This window comes from Polypterus senegalus, chromosome 15, assembly GCF_016835505.1.
Source record: "Polypterus senegalus isolate Bchr_013 chromosome 15, ASM1683550v1, whole genome shotgun sequence".
NCBI classification, from domain to species: Eukaryota; Metazoa; Chordata; class Cladistia; order Polypteriformes; family Polypteridae; genus Polypterus; species Polypterus senegalus.
In genome coordinates, this window is record NC_053168.1 from 33,826,049 (window position 1) to 33,847,724 (window position 21,676).

Below are 21,676 nucleotides of genomic sequence, written 5' to 3' on the forward strand. Positions count from 1 at the left end.
ATACCAAAGGCAATACAACTCACTGGCTCACTGTGATAGTAAATTCCAAGTCAGATGTTTTCTTTCATTTTATTCATTCTGGTGCATTTTCAGACCATAGTGTGTATATGTAAACAAATTTATTTAACAGGCTTTTATGTTAACCCAAATTTCACCCTAGGGACAAATGAAGCTTGTTTGTTCATTTGTTCTCTTTTTTTCTTTTTCTACCTATCGTTGAAATTTGTCAATTTTATTTTTGAATGTGACATATTTGGTAATTGCCTATTTCACCCACAGGGTTAATTCATGACTTAAATTCAGCGTTGCCAAGATAGACACCAGCGTGCAAACCTGAATTAGATATGAGTGGGTTGGACAAAGCATACATGAATGGAAATAAGGATTCTTAATGCTAATTTGATAAAACATATTCTTCAGTTGCAAAGATCTTTTAATATACCTATTGTTTCATGCATGTGCTGACTTTAAGTGCCACTTACAATCTTTTTTGACCTAAATTTTATGTTTGCTATACATGCTTAACACAGATATTTACAAAATCTAATGCTAGATAAATCTGGACAAGTTAAAATTTTTTTCTGAAAATTTCCTCATCAGTCGGATGCAATCACTTCTCTCCGAGAACTGGTATACTAAGTACAAACACTATTGTACATAAATTAACTGACAAATTCCACATAATTTTCGGTACTCACCGTCCAAGACCAGCAACACAATGAACTGCCACACAGCAACCGGGATCTTCACAAAATTTGGTTTTTAATAAATTCAACCAGTCATCAACAATTTTAGTAGGTGGTGGAGCACCATCATCAAATGGCCAGTCCTGGAAACAAGAAAAACACACACAACTTGTATTTCTATTACTGCTGTGTAGCCTTTCTTTAACACACACACATACACACACGAGGGATGTTCAAAAAGTTTCCGTACTTTTTTTTAAACTCTATTTATTAAGAATTTCAAAAACAAATTGCATCACTTTTCTACATATTCACCTTTGTTTGCAATGCAAATTTCCCAGCATCGTAAATTTTTAATGCCCTGTTACTACTCCTCCTGCCTTCACCGTTTACAACGAAAATATAACAGTGCGGAAACTTTTTGAAGGTCCCTTGTACATATTTATATACACACACAAATATATAATAATATATAATATATTATATTTATATAAATATAAGAAGCATACTGCGTTGCCATAAGAAGCTGGTCTTTATTAAACCTTTAGTTAAACAGAAGAGGCTGGATGCTCACTCATATTTGAAAATAAGCTCTTAAAAATATTAGTGGCTTTCTGTTCAGGAAGTTACAGAAAGTATAATACTGTATAATTTACTAGCCAACCCGTGGCGTACCATACGCCGCATAATCAGGCCGGTTTTTTAATGATTTTTAAGCACAGGGAGAAAAGTAACATTTGAAAAATCGGTAATGTAATAAATCAGAAAGAAAAGCAACATTGTAACAATGCACGGAACGAACCAACACACAATCGTCCGTGACTGAAAACTGGCGGACCGTCCTCGTGCCTCCTCCTGCCAGACGGAGGGATGGGGGTGCTCGGCGCGGAGGTTGGAACGGAAGGAGAGGAAAAGGACGTCCATTCAGCTCCGTCTGTCATGCTAGTCTGCCGATTTCTCATTCAGTATGCACTGCCCGCTCATGTGCCCACCTCCAGCTCGTCACTTGAGTCGTCGTCTTTATACAGTCCAGATGTACGTGTGACTGACATAGACTTTTCATTGCTCTGTGTGAATCTGGCTGCTTTTCTATATATAATCCACTAAGACACCCGGCCACAGTAGTAGCGAGGTGGGAGCGGGGTGTGTACAAAGGGTTGGGACGTAAGCAGTGGGAGCGTATGAGTCGCACTTAGTGGGAATTCCACGGTTTGCAGGTCGAATGGGGTTCAACGGCTTACCCACGCCGGGTAGACACATGCTCAATGTCATGCATAATTATTTATTGATGGTCGAAAGACACAGTTGTCTAAAAATTGAGGGTTTGAGGATACAACAGAAAGTGAATGAAAAGATGAAACTCTAGACTTTTCATTGCTCTGTGCGGTTTTGGCTGCCTTTGTATATATAATCCACCAAGACACCCGACCACGGTGGTAGCGAGGTGGAAGGGGGGTGTATACAAAGTGCAGGAGCATCTAAGAAGACGCATGTTTGTCACGGATGCGAATTGCTGTATGTAGTGTGTAAAACAGTTTGCTATGGTGCACGCGGTCATGCGTCGTAATAAAAACTCGGTTTTTAAAGACTGCTTACTTCATTGTGTTTTAACCTCAGTTGTAAAGGAATGTTTTAAGGACCCTATGGGATATCCCTTGGTTTTGGCTGCTTTTCTATATATAATCCACCAAGATACCCGACCACGGTAAGAGGGGGGTGTGCACAAAGGGTAGGGACGTAATGAGTGGGAGCCTATGAGTCACACTTAGTGGGAATTCCACGGCTTGCAACCTGAATGGAGTTCATTGGCTTACCCAAGCCTCTCTGCGCTGGTTAGACACACGGTCAATCTCGTGCATAATTATTTATTGAATGCTAAACAGTTCTGGAAAGACACGGATGTCTAGAACGGGTTGGTGTGAGAATACAACAGTAAGTGAATGAAAAGATGGAACTCTGGAGAGAGCAGAATACAACACAATAGTGAACCCGCGGCATAACAAACGCCGCGTGGCTCAGACGTGCATGTGGACTCTTACCACAGACGAAAGGGACTAACTGGGTGGTCGGTGAGTTTTTGCGTCCGGGCAAATGGGCAGGCAGTGTGAATGCCTACAGAGTGAGGGTAGACACCAGCTGGTGAAAAAGCAGTGCTGGTGGGCAGGAAAACGTCTTCCATGTTCCTGCAGGAGCATCTAAGAAGACGCATGAAGACAGCTGTATGTAGCGTGTAAAACAGTTTGCTATGGTGCACGCAGTCGTGCGTCGTAACTGAAAAGTCGGTTTTTAAAGACTGCTTACTTCATTGTGCTTTAACCTTAGTTGTAAAGGATTTTTTTAAGGATCCCATGGGATACCCCTTGCAAACCCTTTCACATGCTGCATATGGCGATTCACCTCTGCGAGAAACATGCCTCTATGAATAGTCAACGTAGCTCGGAGGTGCATGACATGCACATGACATTAACCTGACCTGCACTGCATGTGGCCTCTACGACAGACGAATATAAACGACGCCATTTTTCTGTGTCGTCGCGTCCGAGTTGGTGGGCGTGGCCCTGCGAGTCGTCGTCGTATCCAATGGTCTTGGAGTTGGTGGGCGTGGCTCCTTCCTGCGTGCGCCATAGGTGTCTCACTTGTCGGCAGCTTAGTGAATCCACGCCCCTTCCGGCGTGCTTTCCATGGTTGTCTTGCCTTAGTGAATTTATATATATATATATATATATATATAATTTATATATATAGATAGTAGTGTGGCATATAGCTAATTCAACTGCTCAATTACATCAATCTTTAAAAAAGCTTGCTTACTCTAATACTACTTGTTTAAATGATATAATGATAATAAATATGCAGTACATGACAATTATCAAGATGTTGCACATAAAAGAATCTGATCACAAGAATTGCACCTAACATTTTGAAACCTTAACAGATCAGCTATAGCTAATGCTCAGCAAACACAGATGCTGGTTTAATCATTACAATTATAGGGCAAATGATAAGAGAGATAGATATAGAGAGACAGACTGAGAAATACCCTGACAGACACAGAAACAACAATAAAGTGGAAAAATAAACATTATACTGTAGAAAGAGTAATAAGACAAACAAAATGCAAACTGGCTTTTATAATTTCTTTTTCATTCAACTGTGCTCTTTAAGAAGTGACACTGGTGTGGTGGTGGGACCTGCAATCAACAATATACTTTAGAGCTATATTTTCTGGAGATGTGTGTTAGTGTTGGAGATACTCACAGTAATTTGGTTTTAGAGACAGTACAGACAAAAAATTAGTCCATAACTGACATGGCTTCACACCCACACTCCTGAAGCAAGAGCCTGGAGGCCAGGTAACTCACAAGCCCAGTCAGGCAAGGTTTAAACAAGCTGCAGGGTGCTGACACATGGGTACACTACCCACAAACTGAAAGTTCAGGCCAGGCCAGGTGCAATATCAGTCAGGTGACAGGCAAAGGTGGTTCAGACCCGTATATATTGGATATTAGAAACAGAAAATGGCTCTTGGGATATGTCAATGTCAATTTTATTTATAGAACACATTTAAAACAACATCAGTAAATCTGTAGCCAACATACGTTACATTAAAACATACAATAAACATAAAATAAATAGAATAAGATACAGTAAAACACAATACAACCAGCAGTAACTTGAAACAAAGTGAGAGGTGGGAACCATCAGTATCACTAGAAATGTATTAGGAAATCTCCTTCAAACAGTTCATTTGAAGGAGACTTCTTAATGTAATGAGGTAAAGAATTCCACAGACAAGGTGCAGCAGCTGCAAAACCCCTGTCCCCCTTAGTTTTGTGTTTAGTTCAAGGAAGCACAAAAAACAACTGAATGGTGGATCTAAGCTCTTTGGATGACTGGTGTACACCTTACAATTCAGATAAATAAGCAGAAGCAAACAAATTATTTAAAAAACAGTAGCAAAATTTTAAAATCAATTCTAAAGCTAACTGGCAACCAGCGTAAAGAGGCTAAAATTGAAGATACAGAGGCAAACACCCAAAAAACAAGCAGCAGTATTCTGAATCAGCTGCAACCTGTGTATCAGGGATTTACTGGTTCCAGAATACAATGAGTTACAGTAATCAAGCCGATAAAAGCATGAGTAACTTTCTCAAGATCCCTAGGAGATAAAAAAAAGACTTAACTTTGGCTAAAAGACAAAGCTGGAAAAAAACAACTCTTGACCACAGAATTAATCTGTTTCTCAAAGAGAGGTTATTATCAAAAATAACCCCAAGATTCTGAAATTAAGATTTGCAAAAGTCCATTAAAGAGCCAAGAAATTCTTCATGCAGCCAAAGTTCTAGCTGGTTTTGAACTATCAGCACCTACATTTTATTTTGATTTAGATAAGGAAAACTGTCAGTCATTCAGGATCTTAGTTCCCTAAGACAATTGTGCAACCAAATCATTACAGAACTTCACGCAGCAATATAAACCTGTGTGCCATCAGCATAACAGTGAATAGAAACATTAAACTTCCTAAAAACAGCTCCTATAGGATAAAGATATATAGAAAACAAAATAGGACCCAAAATGGATGCCTGAGGAACACCACATTAAATTGGAGCAGTAGACGAAAAAGAGGATTGAAAGTCACTGAGAAGTATCTACTAGCAAGATATGACCTGAACCAGTTAAGAACAGCCCCTTTAAGCCCCAAAGATGCTCAAGCCGCAACAGCAAGATCTCATGATCAATAGTGTCAAAAGCTGCAGAAAGGTATAGGAGGACAAGAACTGCTGCCCCACCTGAGACAATAATAAGAGAGATGTCAAATACTTTCAAGAGGGCCATCACAACACCATGATAACACTTTAAGCCAGACTAGTAGATCCCAAATAAATTATTGGAGTTAAGATGATTGACCAATTGATTATAAATAATTCTATTTAATATTTTTTGCCAAAAATGGCACTTGAGAAAACAGGCGAAAATTAGCTAACATCCAGGATCTAATGCTGCCTTTTTAAGACAAGGTCACATCAACGTATGTTTAGAAAATGTGGGCTTACCCCCACACTAATAGAACCATTTACAATATCCAACAATACTGGGCCCAGGACATCGAATGCCTTGAGTAATAGACATAGTGGAACAACATCAAGAGGACAAAAAGTAAGTCTGTCAATTGTGCTTTTTACTCGTGAAAATGAAAAATCATCAAAGGAGCCCAAAATAATGCCATGATTAACAACAGGAACTACATAGCCAGCTGGAACAATGCCACAGCAGATTTGGCCAAGAAAGAATGAAACAAAACAATCACATGAATTAACAGTACTATTCAAACCCATCTCTGATTGGGGTGAATAGCCGCATTAATTGCTTTAAGCAAGACCCTGTGTTTCTTATCATATCAGAGAAGTAATCTTGCTTGTATTTTTTAACTGCAACCTGGAAGTTAAACAGAGAAATCCTAAAAGTCTGTGCAGATAGGGTCAGCCAGTCTCTCTTCCACCCCTGTTCAGCAATCCTACTGGTGTACTACAGCTGCCGTATGGTGACATTAAATCACGGAACTGTTCTTCCCTTTTAGCAGCATATTTTGAGGGATCAATTGAATCTAAAACTGGTTTATATGCATTAACTTCTTAGGCAGAAGGTTGAAAAATTCCAACCTATATACAGGCACAACACTGGTTCTTTTACACTGTGGTTGACCCAACACTCCAGGCAGGTGTAGCTATACTCATAAGTCAACGACTTCATATAAAACACAGTTTTTTTTCTGCTGGATGAGGGTATAGACTTATTGAGACTAAGCTACAGAGAGAAAAACCAACTGTTTGTGTGTAAGCACCATAAAACAATTCTGAGTCTTAAGAGATTTGGATTAGGTTATAGAAATGACACCATCTAATGACTCTATAATACTGTAAGGAATGAAAGTGATACTTGGAGAGGCATGGCTGAGAGGAACAGCTTTCCTGATCTGAATCCAGTGAAAGAACTATTACTGGATTTCCTGGACTAGACAAGGATTGCCCGTAAGGAAAACTGTGTTTACACCCAAGTTTGCTCATAAATGTAATTGGCCTCAGAGCAGCTTGGGTCAAAGGTCAACAATCAAGTCATAGCTGTGGCATCTCAACCAAGTCCATATGTTCTTGACACTCATAATAGGAGAAGTGGGATTAGGCTCAGATAGATGGAGCATCCACTGGAAAAAAAACCTGGAAAATTCCAATGGATAGTGAGGATATGCTAATAATTGTTTTGGTTCAAAAAGAGTTCAACTCCCACCTGTGGAATACCATCTCCCAAATCCCAGGGAAGTTTGGGGAAGTAGAGTACGAATAGACCATGTACAAGATTTCAGAGGTGTAAGCAGCTGCAAGCAGCTATGGCCAAAACACTATGTATGTATCACAGCAAAAACCCTTGGATTAATTTGTGGACTCCAGTAGTAAGAAAAGCTGAAGTTGTTGGCAGAGATGCCTCCAGATTTGGCTCACAAGCACTGACAGGCCAAAAAGTATAGCAGAAAAGGCAGAGGCTAAAGTTTGTTCGGGTTATGGAAAATTATTTTTGGATGGTGCTAAAAAAGTTCTGGAATATTGAGGTGGAGATGGTAACATTTTTATAATGGGGGATTTGACATGAGTGATTGTGCCAGATATTTAAGTGATCATGCTGAGAAGTGAACGGTGAGAATACCTATAGGCAAGGTCCTGGAATTGTGGCTTGATCTCATATCTAAACTTCTGATTCAGGAGGGATAACTGAACTCTGTGCTGGAGGTGGAACACTGGACCTACCATTTGTCCATATACTGATGCCTGAAGGGTTAACTGAAGTGAACCAATCCTGTCTAGATGTGCCTTGTGGATTTGGAAAAAGGTTATGATTCTGTACCTTGTGGTAGTGCTACAAGAACATGGGAGCCACTGATTCATGTAATACAGTCATTATATTTGCAGAATTAGAATTGTATTCGAAACAGTTTGCAACTTGGTGTGATGTGGCTTAGGTGACAGGTAGCAAATATAAATCTGATGTTATGGTGCTCTTCCAGAAAAGAGCAGCTTGTTTCCTGATGATCAGTTGTATGCAGCCACCCCAAATGGGGCAGTTCAACACCCTGGGATCTTATTCATAATTGAGGTTCGAGGCAATTGACAGATTGATTAAAGAATCAGTGCAGGGATAACAGTTTTATGAATGTTAAACCAGATAATGGCGATGAAGTGGAAGCAAAGTTCACAGAATAAGTTGTCACCTTACCAGTCAACACATAACTCCATTTGTCATTCATGGGTACTAAGAGTGGACTTTGACAAAAAGTGCAAGACTTGTAAGTGCAAGCAGGTAAAAGTTGTTTTCTGTGCAAGTTGCTGGCAATTTCCATAACATGGTAAGAAGTTTGGCAATATGGAGGGAACTCGCTGCTTCTCCTAAATTGAGAGAAACCAGTTAGAGTGGTTTGGGCAGGTAAGTTAAGTTTCTCTTCAGACGCAAAAATGCACAGTCCACTGGGAGAAAAATGGACAGACTCTGGAAAATCTCAACTGCCCTCATAGTGAGTGGGTTTCCCCAGAAAGAGTTGGTGGACATTCATGGGGTTAGGGAAGCCTGGTCAGCTCAGCTAAGCCAGTTGTTCATGTGACCCTTTTGTGGAGCAAAAATATGATAAACATAAAACTGACGTGCTTGTATATTAAAATTAGGCATGATGTTAGTTTTAACTTTTTTTTATTCCCTAACTCTGCTTATTATAGCTATAGAAAACTATCATCACACACAGAAAAACAGTTGTTCTTACCCTGCTCACTACTATTGCTGTCAGTAATTAATTAATGGCTAGTTTCTACCACACAAGCTTCATCCATGAGTGCAGGATTTAAAAACACATTCTTAAGCACAGTATTGGAATAACGCCATATTTTCCAGGTTGTGTAAATGATCCACTTCCCGAGCGTGTAGCTCAGTTTTGTTCAAATAAGCACTCGCCCTTCTACTGTAAACAACTGCACTGTGCAAGTAAAATCCCTCGAATGCGCCTCTCTAGGTTGGGGTGGGTGGGAGTGACAGAAAGACAACTTTCAGTTGCACTGCATATGCATGTCAAAAAGGGAAAAATGCAGCAACAAAAACTATTTTGCAAATTTCAGGACCTGATATGAGCAATGTGATTAGCTCACAAAAATCCAACCAAATAACTGCCTTATAGTCCCGTAGTTTACATGAAGTAGGGCGAAAAAAAAGACACTTAGTACTTCAGAAAGGTCAGTACACTGTTCAATTTTTAATATTTTTGTTGTTTTTTGTGGACTCTAAACTTCAGCCAATTCAAAGGTTTAAGTAGTTGTGAGAGTCATACACATATTTAAAAATATCATGTTGTAGCCGTTCTCAACACATCAATCATTTCTGTCAGTCCCTTACTGCCTTGTTTTGCAGCGCAGCACACAGTAATCAAGTTGAAGCAAGAGATAAAAGCATGTAAAACATATAAACAATGCTGATGACATTGTGCTGCGTAGTACCAGAAAAGAGGAAGTGGAGTGGAAGCTGGAAGAATGGAGTAGGGCTTTGGAAGACAGAGGATTGAAGATAAATAGGAAGAACACAATATATGAGGTTTAATGACAATCAGGATAGCCCAAGATGAAAACTTGGATGCAAAGATAACCTATAGAATGCAGTGTGGATGGAACAATTGGAAGAAGGTACCAGGAGTATTGTGTGAGTGCAGAAATAAGGTGAAAGTTAAAGGTAGGATTTTTAAGACAGTAGTAAAACCAGTAATAGTATATGGAGCGGAGACATGGGCACTAAAGGCAGTACATGAGAAGTTAGATGTGGCAGAAAATAAGAATGTTGAGATGGATGTATGAAGTTAAAAAAAAAAAGACATTAAAATGATAAGTTAATAAGAGAATACAATAATAATAAAAAAATTATTTATAGGGCACTTTACATTAGCAGTAAATCTCAAAGTGCTACATAAAAACTACAGTGTACACAGTGTAAATGGTATTAAAATGATATCCGTTACCAGCAGAGGTGGGTAGTAACGAATTACATTTATTCCGTTATATTTACTTGAGTAACTTTTTGAAAAAAATGTACTTTTAAGAGTAATTTTACTGCACCATAATTTTTACTTTTACTTGAGTACAGTTGTGAAGAAGAAACGCTACTCGTACTGCGCTACATTGGGCAACACTCGACTCGTTATTTTTTTCCCCCATTTACAAATTACACTATACTGTATTTCTGCCAGACAGAAGTCACAAGTGGATCTACTGCATGACTGTTTCACCAATCAGATGTAGCAACAATAATCACATGACTATGTTTCACTAATCAGACTTAATAATCACATGACTCCGTTTCACCAATCAGACGTGGCCATGCAGTCACATGACCACACACAAACTTCCTGCATCTTACAGCCTGTGAGAGACGCTCCTGTTCACTGCTAAACAGTCACAGCTTCACTGCGAGAACCTTGAGAGCCAACTCCTGCTGAAGCTTAACCTTCACTTCACTGAGTGCAGAACAAGCATGTTTTAAACAAACATGCACAGTCAGTCATGGTAAAGTGAGACTTCTTGTACGTGCACAAGCTGCCTTGTTCTAATGTTATTTTCTATCACTTGTGCTATTTGGAGGGCAAGTGTGTGATGATGCCGGTCCCCTACAGACTCCCTCTTCCCACATGGGAGTCTGTTAAACCACACCGAGGTTGACTCTCCTCCCTTCGCGCTCACGTCATTGCACCTTGGAAGCCTAGGGAGGGCACCTGCCTTGCTCGCCACACTCCACCCGAATGTTCAGTGGGGCGAACTAGCCCCTAGAGCGCCACAGCTGATGATCTTTCATGGGGACCTAGTTTGCACTGCAGGTGGCCAGATCGTCGCTCCCAAGCCTGCCTTTCATGTCTATTAATCTTTGTCTTTTCTTCTCCTTTTCTTTGATTCCCCTTTCTTTTTTTGTGCTGACCCGTATATATACTCTCCCGTCTCTGTGGGCCTTAATCACAAGCCGCAGGAAGCCAATGAAGCAATTGAGAACAACGACTCGCTCCAACTACCTCATTAACTCCCCGCAGTCGTGCAATTGCGCTCACGGAGAGTGACACAGCTTTATGGATTTTAAACTGGCCTTTATTTTTTTTTTTTTGGAAGCTGTGGACCCGCTACACCACAAAGTGAATATGCAGTACTATACTGTCTGTGTACAGTACATCTTGTCACTGTAAGTAGTTTGCACTGTTCAAACATATATGTTACCTACTGTAGGTATTGGCTTCAAAAGCTTTGTTGTGAAAAACTGAGATTTGGAACTTTGGGTTATTTGTGCATCTTTATTTTGTAAAGATGTTATTTATTTTAACTCATTTTTTTATTTTATTATTTGAAAATAGAAGAATTTGCACCTTATTTAATATTTTTGTCTGCCTTATTACAACATTTCTAAAAAAATAAATCATTTATTATGTTCAAACAGTTACACAGTACTTGAGTACTCTTTTAACCAAATACTTTTTTACTCTTACTTGAGTAATTTTTTGAATGACTACTTTTTACTTCTACTTTGAGTAATATTATTTTGAAGTAACACTACTCTTACTTGAGTACAATTTTTGTCTACTCTACCCACCTCTGGTTACCAGTTTCATACACTATTACTGAAGCAGGATGCTTTTTTTAACAGCAAAACAAAAGAAATAGAATTCCAAAATAAAACTTCTGAAAACACAGTATATCAACTCACCATTACTGTGATTCCATCCTTTTCCAAGGGTGTTTTATCATAGGTAATTTCACAGACTCTTACAACTGTTGTTGCACCATATTTCTTCAAATCCTGTAAGATTAAGGAAATTGAGTAACAGAATATTAATTACATAATACAGAGGGAAAGATGGAGGGAGGTAAATTATCTGTTATACATGTTAGTTGAATTATGTGATAAGATTACTTCCCCCCAAGTACCAATAATTATTTCTGTAGTCATGGGCATGCCTATTTTTGCAGGGCCATTGCCTCTAGTGGCCCCCTAATGCCTCTATACCTCTGAGGGTTCAATTCCCTTAAGAAGGATATGCCTCCGGAACTGTCTCCCTGCCTGGACCTATGTACTACACTCTATCAGGTTGGGCATCTTAGAACTTCTGTCTATGACTTTGTACTCTCCGTACTGGAAGGTCAGGTATCCTGGGTGTATATTGGGTCACTGGACTCTTAATGCACTGGATTGCATTGACAGATTCCTTCCAGGTCACCTTTCTTTGGCTTCTTCCTGTGTGTTCCTGCCTTTGCCTTCCCTTTCCTGAATGGAGCAACCATCATGAAATATTTCATTTATCCTTTGTTATAAAAAGGAAATCAAAACTTAACATTGTTTACTTCAGCCTCACCAACAAATGCTGCAGAAATGCAAGGAATTATACCAGTGTTCAGTACATTTATAAAAAATAAATATAAAACTACACAATTAAAGATAAAACCAAAGAAAGTAAATTAAGTTATAGTTATGTGAGGTCTACAGTAAAGTTGTAGTTTAACTTTCTCCCTTTGCAGATCCATCTGTCCAACAAGGCAAAACCTTAGACAGACTATAGAAGTAGATATTTATTTACTATCAAGAAAATATGAAAAACAAAAGTATTTCAGGTTAACAGATTTCTGCAAAAAGTACACTTTTCCCATTGTATGGTTATCAGTGGGAAATGAAAACAAGCTAGAAACATTGTATATGCATGGCATAAATGACTAGATTTAGCTTTGTTTATAATCTGTGTTTTATCTATTGTTCGCTGTCCTTGAGTGTTTAAAAAGGTGCCTACAAATAAATAAAATGTATTATTATTATTAGTTATCCAAATTGAAATTAAGAGCTTTTAAAAATATTTTAGTTACTTCATTTAAGAGTCAACTATCACATTTTTGGTTATTAAATATTTTTTGTAAAAATAAGTCATATTCAAAAATAACAGCAATAATTGCACGTTAGTAGACTATATAAAATACATGCTTTCTCAAAGTACTGTTCTGTTTTCATATTAGGAAGCCAGGCACATACTGTACTGTAGAATGCTGAAGAGGGGGCAGATGGCCATTTGGCAGAGGTCTCTAGAACTGTGATTATGCCTGACTCTGCCATTTATTTTGTCTGTTATAAATGACCAATCAAAAAATCAAAACAAAAAACAGACATGCACTCAACTGGTTCAGCTACTGTAATACCTTGTATCAAGGAGCACTACACCTTAATTACCACAATGCTTAGAAAAGCAGGGGCTGAATATATCAGTTTTTGTGATCCGCCAATTTACCAATCGAGCCTTTTTTAATGAAAATCAGCAGAATTACATCGGCAGCCGATCAATCGCAGCATCCCTAACAATAAAACAGTTATCAAATAATTTGTATATTCCAAATACAGTAGAACCTTGGTTTACGAGTGTTTTGCAAGACAAGCTACATTTTTAATAAATTTTGACTTGATAAACGAGCAATGTCTTGCAATACGAGTAGTATGGATACACTTTGTCTGCTGAGCGTCATGTGATCACAACTGAGCTGATGGTTCCTCTCTCTCTCTTCTCTTCTCTTCTCTTGAGGGCAATCGTCTCCTATTCTCCGTACGAGCGTATACTGTTTACTACAGCATTGTGACTGTGTGTGTGTGTGTGCGCGCACATGTGTGCTGTGAAGTGCGAGCCCCCATCTTGCGCCCCAAAACACAAAGCTAAGCCTCAGTACTTTAACAACACCGGATTTATTCAGCTTGAAACAGCAACATCGCTGTTATTTATTGTAGCGGGATCTTTATAATGTTCCTTGTATCACCCATCGACGGCAGGCACTTATAGCATGTCTGCAATCTTTTTAGATGCGCTTATACGGCGAACTGCTACAGTGCTGGGAGACTGTGATTGCTTTGGGACGCTCTTCCGTGTGTCGTCCCGTTGGGTGGAAACCCACATGAGTTTAGAAACTCACACCAGCCATGATTCTTTTTAAAGGTAAAGTGCAGGTTAATTTGTATTATGTATTTTACTTTATATTTTGTATTAATCATTTTTATATGAATAGTTTTGGGTTGTGGAACGAATCATCTGAGTTTCCATTATTTCTTATGGGGAAATTCGCTTTGATATACGAGTGCTTTGGATTGCGAGCACGTTTCCGGAACAAATTATGCTCGCAAACCAAGGTTCAACTGTACAGTAATCCCTCGCTATATCGTGCTTCAACTTTCGCAGCTTCACTCTATCGCGGATTTTATATGAAAGCATAACTAAATATATAATGCGGATTTTTCGCTGCTTCGCGGGTTCTGCAGGCAATGTGTCTTTTTACTTCCTGTACATGCTTCCTCAGTTGGTTTGCCCAGTTGATTTCATACAAGGGACGCTATTGGCGGATGACTGAGAAGCTAACCAATCAGAGCACGCAGTTAAGTTCCTGCCTGCTGAATGCAGTGTTAACCAGGAAGTCTCGTCTCGCTCATTCAGCATCAACGTGTTTCGCTGTGTAAAGAGTTGTGCTCTTTTGTGTTTATTTTTGTGCATAGTCAAGCCCTTCATTATGGCTCCAAACGATCTGCTACTGCTTCAGGGCCGTGCCCAAGTGCAAGCGGAAGATGTTAACGATTGCGAAAAGGTAAACGTTTTGGATTTGTTGAAGGCTACGATTCTTTTTATTTAAAAAGTAGGAAAGGAATATAAGATCTACGGCCGCAGTGTCCTTTTAACCAGGGTGCAAAACGAGTTGTAAGTGGATGTAATAAGGCAGTAGTCTGGATGGAATCTGCTTTTGGGATTTGGATTGAAGACTGCTAGAAGAAGAACAACGACAGTGCTACACAATCGCCTGAAGTGGCTCCTTTGGAAAAACTGTAACGCTCTCCTTTGTTGTGCAGTAAAATTAAACTCATTGTTATCGGACAAGTCATCGTGTCATTGTTGGTGAGTAACCATAATTAATTTTCTACTTACAGTACTTAGTACATGTACGTACGTTTAGTGTCACTGTACACACATTTACTGTATACTATTTTTCTTGCATTGTACGTATTTATTGCTGGTGGCCTGTCTATCGTAATTGCTGTAACATATGTGATATCGGAGACACTCAATATCTTTAAAATAATATTTAGGTTTTACTGTATATAAACAGTGTGTTTATATACATAATTTCAATGAATCTTACCTAATATCTAAGAGAATACAAAGGGATTATGCTGTATAACTCTGCGGGGAATATTTATAAACAGTGTGGGAGAGTTTAGAAGGGCTTAAAATATATAAAAATAACCAAACAAACATATGGTTTCTACTTCGCGGATTTTCATCAATCGTTTGGGGTCTGGAACGCAACCCCCGCGATCGAGGAGGGATTACTGTATTAAGTAGTTAATGTCGGTGCTGCATAAGTTACTTATACATTTATTTGGTCATTGTCACATACACAGAGTACTCTGATATTCCTACTTGCATGTGTTAATTAACATGCAACATGTCCCCACTCTCTGGCCCCAAAAATAGTGAATCTTTTGTATTCCTTGCCTGAAAATTCTCAGTTTACCACACTATCTTCCATTAAAAGACATACTGTATATTCACTGCCAATTACTGATTACATTTATGAGATTTCTGCCACATTTAAGGCGATGTTGGAGGAACGTCTACAATTATAATGGTGATCCTCACTGACTTATAATGTTACTGTTGATAGTATACTGTAATACAGCAATAAAGAATCTTCATACACACATAACTGAAGCATGTTAAACCCTTTATAAAGATCTGATATACGGTTTACATATACTGTATATAGTTATATATTATACGTAAAGCTACATGTCTCAGATTGACAGACAAGATATACTTGACTACTTGCTCAAAATCTGAGGAAACGTTTTTTTCAATAATGGATAAAGCTCAAACTCATGACCAGAAAATTCAACATTACTGAAATGTTACACAAAGCTACCATTATATTTTGAACTTAACAGTCAGAAAGGGCAGTCATAGTGCTGGTCAATAATACCTGCAGAATAGCACAGATGGTTACATGTCCTACTGCAAGTCGAAGGCATTGTGGCATCAATTGGCAGGCTATTTATTGTTAGTTACTGCTTGACAAGGGTTGATATTTTTTTTCCTTGTTATTTTTATATAACAACAAATATGTAGAAGTTATAAACTGCATTATTTCTAAATTTTTTATTGCTTACTACTACTGTCCCATATTGTTTTAAAAAAGGTAAGATATTCACACCCTTATGTATTTTTTTCCATTCATTTTGTTATCTATACAATGTGCATTTACACTATTACTGGCTGATAGCATAACAACATCTTAAAATTCCTTTGAATTTCCAACTGTTGTCTTTTATACTTCCTTACCAGTTCCACTTAAGAAATCAGAACTATTGCAATCTGCATCTAACCTGCACTGTTCCTTATTAGTTCACGCTTAGCTTGCTCCTGCACAATTTTATTTCTAATAGTTGAAAATTATCACTCCCACTCATAAGTATGTCATTGTCATCAGTATTCTGTAAATTGCTATTCTAATACCGCTTTAATCCATTATAGAAGAAAACAAAATGGCCCTTTCCTCACCATGCTTTGATTACTTTGTCTTGGCAGCATATTAAAGGTAATTGTAAAATTTACCCTTGAATGATAAAGAAAAAAAAATGGGAAGGAGTGGGTTGATCCCCATTAGTGCTTCCTGTTATATTTTATCATTGGGTGCATGTTATCTGTTGCTGGAACTACTCTTGCACATCTGGAGCACTTCACAAGATAAGTAGTTAGACATAAAACATTACAGACTGCAGTAAAACAAATTTTCCTTCAGGTTATATCCATTAAAAGCTTCAAACACAAGAAATTAAAAAAATGAATAAAAAAATAAAACAGCTGTATTATAAGGAGTTACTAGGGAGCAGTTAAAAAGACCTCTTCCATAAAAGAATTCCAAGAAGAAATCTTTCTTTGATAATCTAAAAGAAGTGAATCACACATTTTCAACAGCTTCAATAACTGATAAATCACAGTCTACTATTGTCAAAACATACATGAACTGAAACTGAAATTTAAGATGCACAGTATGTGGGTGAGTGAGCTTCATAAGTAGTTTCCTAATCATTTCAATAATGGTTTCAAATTCAAACTAGAAGTTACTGCCTTGACAAACTAATTCCTGTGGACTGAGCGATACTCACAATAAAGCATGTAGCCCAAAAGAAGATCAGCATTAGATATTAACCTACTAAAATTTATGAGTGACCTTTTAATATACTGTAAATCAGAATCAAGTTCAGCAAGAGGTGAAGAAAGAATTCCAGTTACTGAAAGAAAAATGCTAGAGTTTGGCATTTGTATCTTACAAGATCTTATTGTTAAGATCTTAAACCATATGCTTAGTAGTACAATTACATTCAATTTAAAAAAAAATATTTGGGAAACAAAAAGACTGAAACTATCACCATAAGATGCTGGTCACAAACAAACCAAATGCCAAAAAGCTACTTCAAATGGGGGTAGTGGGATTGGGGTCTATTTTCATTAATTTAAAATGAGCTAGACACATTTATTTTCCCATTATCACTGTTTAAGTCTTCATTGATTTATACAGTTAAACATTAGCTTTGTTGTGCTGTACAGATGATTATTGTTTTTTAATTTATTACATTATTATCTAAAATAATATTAAAATGTCTTTTTTTATTATAGCACACACATGGATAAAAGAAACAATGCCCTGGTTGCTTCAATAAGAATTTCAATGCAACCACAGGAAAAACAACAACTACTGACCATGTAAACAAGCATTAAGAACAAAAATTACTTTGCTAGAAGTGAATAAGCTGCGTTGTTATATGCAGAAATCACACTGAAATCACAGAAACATTTCTGAATTGGCTAATGCCACCCAAAAGAAAACTGTAGCCATTGGCGGGAATGATCACTGATCATAAAGCAAACAAAAATTCTGTACTGAAACAATCTTGAATACAATATACAAGTACATGCAGTGGTACCATGGTCAGCAATCATCTAAAAATTTGCAGTGGCTCACGATTAATCATACAACTATTAACTAACAATGAGGAGACTGTGGAAGAAGAACATTGGTGGAATACAACGGTGGAATACAATTCAATTGATGTTCATTAAAGCGTTAGCTGGTGTGCTAGTCCATGTATACAACTAAAGGCCAGTTTCAGCTTTAAATGCATATCTCTAGAGGCATTTAAGGAAGACTGCCAACAAAATTAAAAATCAAACACATAATCCAAAACCCAACAGTCCTCAATGACGTTGGCTTGTTTTCAGGCAAGTAGAGACTCATTACAATAGATAAACTCTGTGTGCATTATGTGACTTAGTTCAAGGGTGCCCAGACCACAGCAAAATGTTTAAATGGATTAACATTTACTTCACTAGGGGGCTTCGCTCGCCAACCCCTGTGTTTGGTTTTCCGGGTACACAATTTTAAGGTTTTTTTTTTCTTTCAATTGTTGCTATTTCATTAGTTTGACTTTTATTTCAGAACTTCTGTACAAAAAATATTTGGAATCTTGCGAGTCCCAATATGCTGAATCTTTTTAATGAGGTCAGTGAGACTTGTGTTTAATGACTTTGTACTATAATTCAGGGTAGCTTTCTCTGCTTGGAATTGCAGCACAGACAAAACGATCTACTGTACATCATCAGCAGTTAATTTTTTTTTTTTTTGTTTTACAAAGTAACCAATAAATGCATGCGCAGTAAACTCCGTTTTTGAAATTCTCAAGATTCAAGATTCATTTGTCACACGCATATTTATACAGTACAACATGGAGTGAAATGCATCCTGATCTGCTTATCAAAAACTGTGTAAAGTTAGAAGAATATCAGAATAACAAAAAGTCACAGATTGGAAGATAACAGTATAGTAGAAAATAATAAATAAGTACAATTATGTGAATAAAGTAGAATTAAGTGTTAAGGTGCAATAGTGCAGTGATTATTGTGCAAAACCAAAAGTTAGACAGGTGCATAGTTAAATGAGGCAGTTTGTTTGCGCTACTGCGATCTTTACTTTCTTTTTTTTATACTTTCCTACTTTCATATCCTTTAACTTTCTCCAAATCGTGCCTTTTTTTTTTTTTGAGCCTTTCGAATTCCACTGCTTTCATAATCTCTAACCTGCTCTGCATGTGTTTAGCGCCAATGTTTGTGAACGTCTTTATGAAGTTCTACTTTGTCTTTTACTCTGTCTTTTCATTCTGAGCCGGATTGGACGTGGTTTTTGTCCCAGTTCCACTTGTTCCAGGCTGACAATTACGTTCCTTATTTTCTGAATTTGCACCTATATTATTATTTTTCTTTTTTGCACTTATTTCTCTCCAACACTTTTGAGCCTCTTTTCTCTGTGCTGCTTTCTTATTCACTTAGTCGTCAAAATTTCATTTATAAGTACTGTCCTTATACGCTTTATATGCGTTGAGAGCCCTGGATCTGTGTGTGCTGAAATCCTTTAGACGACTAAATGTTTTGCTGCCTCTTCGCTTATTTGATATTGATTGTAAGTAGGGCGTGTCTTGCAAGAATGTCATGTTCCACGTCATCGCGAGACGGTCCTGGGTCAATCTCTTGGCACAAAGTCTCATGTTTAAGGTCCCTGCGAGACACTCTGTGGCCAATCTCTTTCATCTCGCAGTTTCTTTTAAATGTTTTCCGTGATCTTAATGTGAAGATCACGACTCGACGACCCCTTGTGTTTCTCTCCAGGATTTTTTTTTTTTAAGAATACAGAGACCTAAATAAGGGATTGTCTTGGACAATGCAAGCTGCTAAGCTTACATTGATGATCTTGTCCCTCCACAGTATATTTAATATGCAATGTACCGACAATAGCCCTGTCAAGTAATAAGTAGAAAAATAATTTTCCTGATAAAGAAAGGCTTGATGTAACTCTATGGACACATTTCAGTCATTATCCCAACAGGACAGTGGAAAAAATAACAGATAGAACATCTTAGAGATATCCTGTGATTAGTCAATGTATGGTTTAAGTGAAATTACCATTCAGAGTTACTGCAAGCCCAGAACTATACAGTGGGCAGCTTCAGACAATTTTTATTCCAAATTTCGTAACATTGATATTGATACTGCATTAGACAGTGGAGTATCAGGACTTGACTGAATATACAAATATGCAAGATTTCCAATTAAATCATCAAAAGCAAATACTTCCAAGTTTACATGTACCATTATAATAAAGGACGAGCCTGTATTAAGACTACAATATTTTCTGTAGCTGTTCATAATAGTGCCACTCCAATTAAAATATCCATGGTTACAAGACATTTAGTTCAAAAGCTTTCAGTAACATACTGTGCTAAGTTTAAGTGAGGAACATGAGATGCAATTGTTTTGTGAAAGACTAATAATTGAAAAATTAAAATTAATGCAAGATTAAATGTACAAACATCATTGCTTTTTTTTTTTTTTTTTTTTAAGTAGTATTGATTTAAATGAAACAATACTACAGAATCTCTATTTATACACCTACCCACCTTCCAGTAATGTGAAACTATTTTTCTTTAATCAACAACGCAGATGCTTAAAAGAAGCTAGTAATATTTCTCATCCAGTTTTTGTATTTTTTCATGGTAGTGATTTTTCTTTTCTGACATAAATCCTAACCTTTATGACCTCTTATTAATCAACACAAATTAAGCTCAGGGTATCAAATTCTCAAATTTCTGCTAATTTTATTACTTAAGGTTAACACACATGTTGGACCAAGCTCTGTGACCAGTAATATGTAAATCCACAAACAAAAGCATGCACAACCCATTGCTGTGTACTATGCTTGCTTAGAACAAAATGATGGATTAATCACCTGCCCTTCATCTACTTCATGATTTCAAAAGAATAGTTTAAATTATTTTCTTTTACACATTTTAGGTTTCTGTATTTATTATTTGAGTGTATGTGTGTGTGTGTGTGTGTGTGTGAAGGCTGAGTTTAGCATAAACAAGACCTCTTGAAGATCTGTAGCCTTTAAGTATTTACAGTCAGAAATTAACAAGTAATTTATTTCAAAATCTCATTTTTTTAGGTGTTCCCCTTTACACTCAACTCTGGTCCATCACTCTCATGATGTTGCTGGCTTTTTTCCACTTCTTGTTCTACCCATCTTTTATCAGTACATCATCTTAGTTGTTTGTATTTTTATCCCAGGGCATATGTAATGAATGCACAGCAGTGAAAATCTAACATTTTTGATTTTGTTTTTAACTTTTAGTCAAGAACGGGACTATTTTTCCTTTTATCCTTTAGGTGTAATCTCTGTGCTTATTGGGTCTTTAAAAAAAGTTTTAAAAGATAAGAGTCTTAGATTAATAATAAAAAAACATTTACTAATGTTTTCTTCTCACTATTAATTCTAGAAAAATACCCTTAAACCTTTAAGGAATTTCATATCAATTTGCATTCCTTTTAGACAATCATCATGACAACGAATTTTTCATCCTCTACACCAAACTTCATGTTTTCATATGGTAGAGCTAACAGTTTTATCTCTTTATATTTACTTCTCAGCCCTGACTTATTATGTGCTAAAAGAACAAATTGAAAAGCATCATAAAATATTTTAATTTCAATTTAGAATTCTAGTAAGAAATCACTCAAGAGCTACTTATGTGAGCAACACCCAACAGTCAGAAGACAGCTGCAATATTTCAGGAAATTTTTTTCAAGTAAACAGATTAAGGAAAACGGGCTACTGTCCTTGGTGTGGTCTCAAAAACATGCAGGTTAAGTGTTCATTTTAACCAAGAGGAAGATAAAGGTAGGAATGCTTATTGACCCTCTAAAGATATGTATGTTAGGTAAGAGGTAATTCAAATTAGCCTTGTCTGGGTGTGTACTAGGGATACTCCAATCAGCCGCAGGTCTGAATTGGCCCATTTTCATTACAAAA

The 21,676-nt window shown here is 37.3% G+C and overlaps 1 protein-coding gene across 4 annotated transcripts in view; it reads right to left on the reverse strand.

Annotated features, from left to right (window-relative positions):
• Window positions 1–21,676, reverse strand: part of LOC120515746 (protein tyrosine phosphatase type IVA 3) — a 152,790-nt gene that overhangs the window by 16,587 nt on the left and 114,527 nt on the right. For all 4 annotated transcript variants that reach the window (XM_039737027.1, XM_039737024.1, XM_039737026.1 and 1 more), the window contains 2 exons: window positions 11,451–11,543; window positions 699–829 (listed from right to left, as the gene is read on the reverse strand). In XM_039737027.1, the coding sequence (XP_039592961.1) occupies window positions 699–829; window positions 11,451–11,543 (224 nt within the window). The remainder of the gene's footprint in view (window positions 1–698; window positions 830–11,450; window positions 11,544–21,676) is intronic.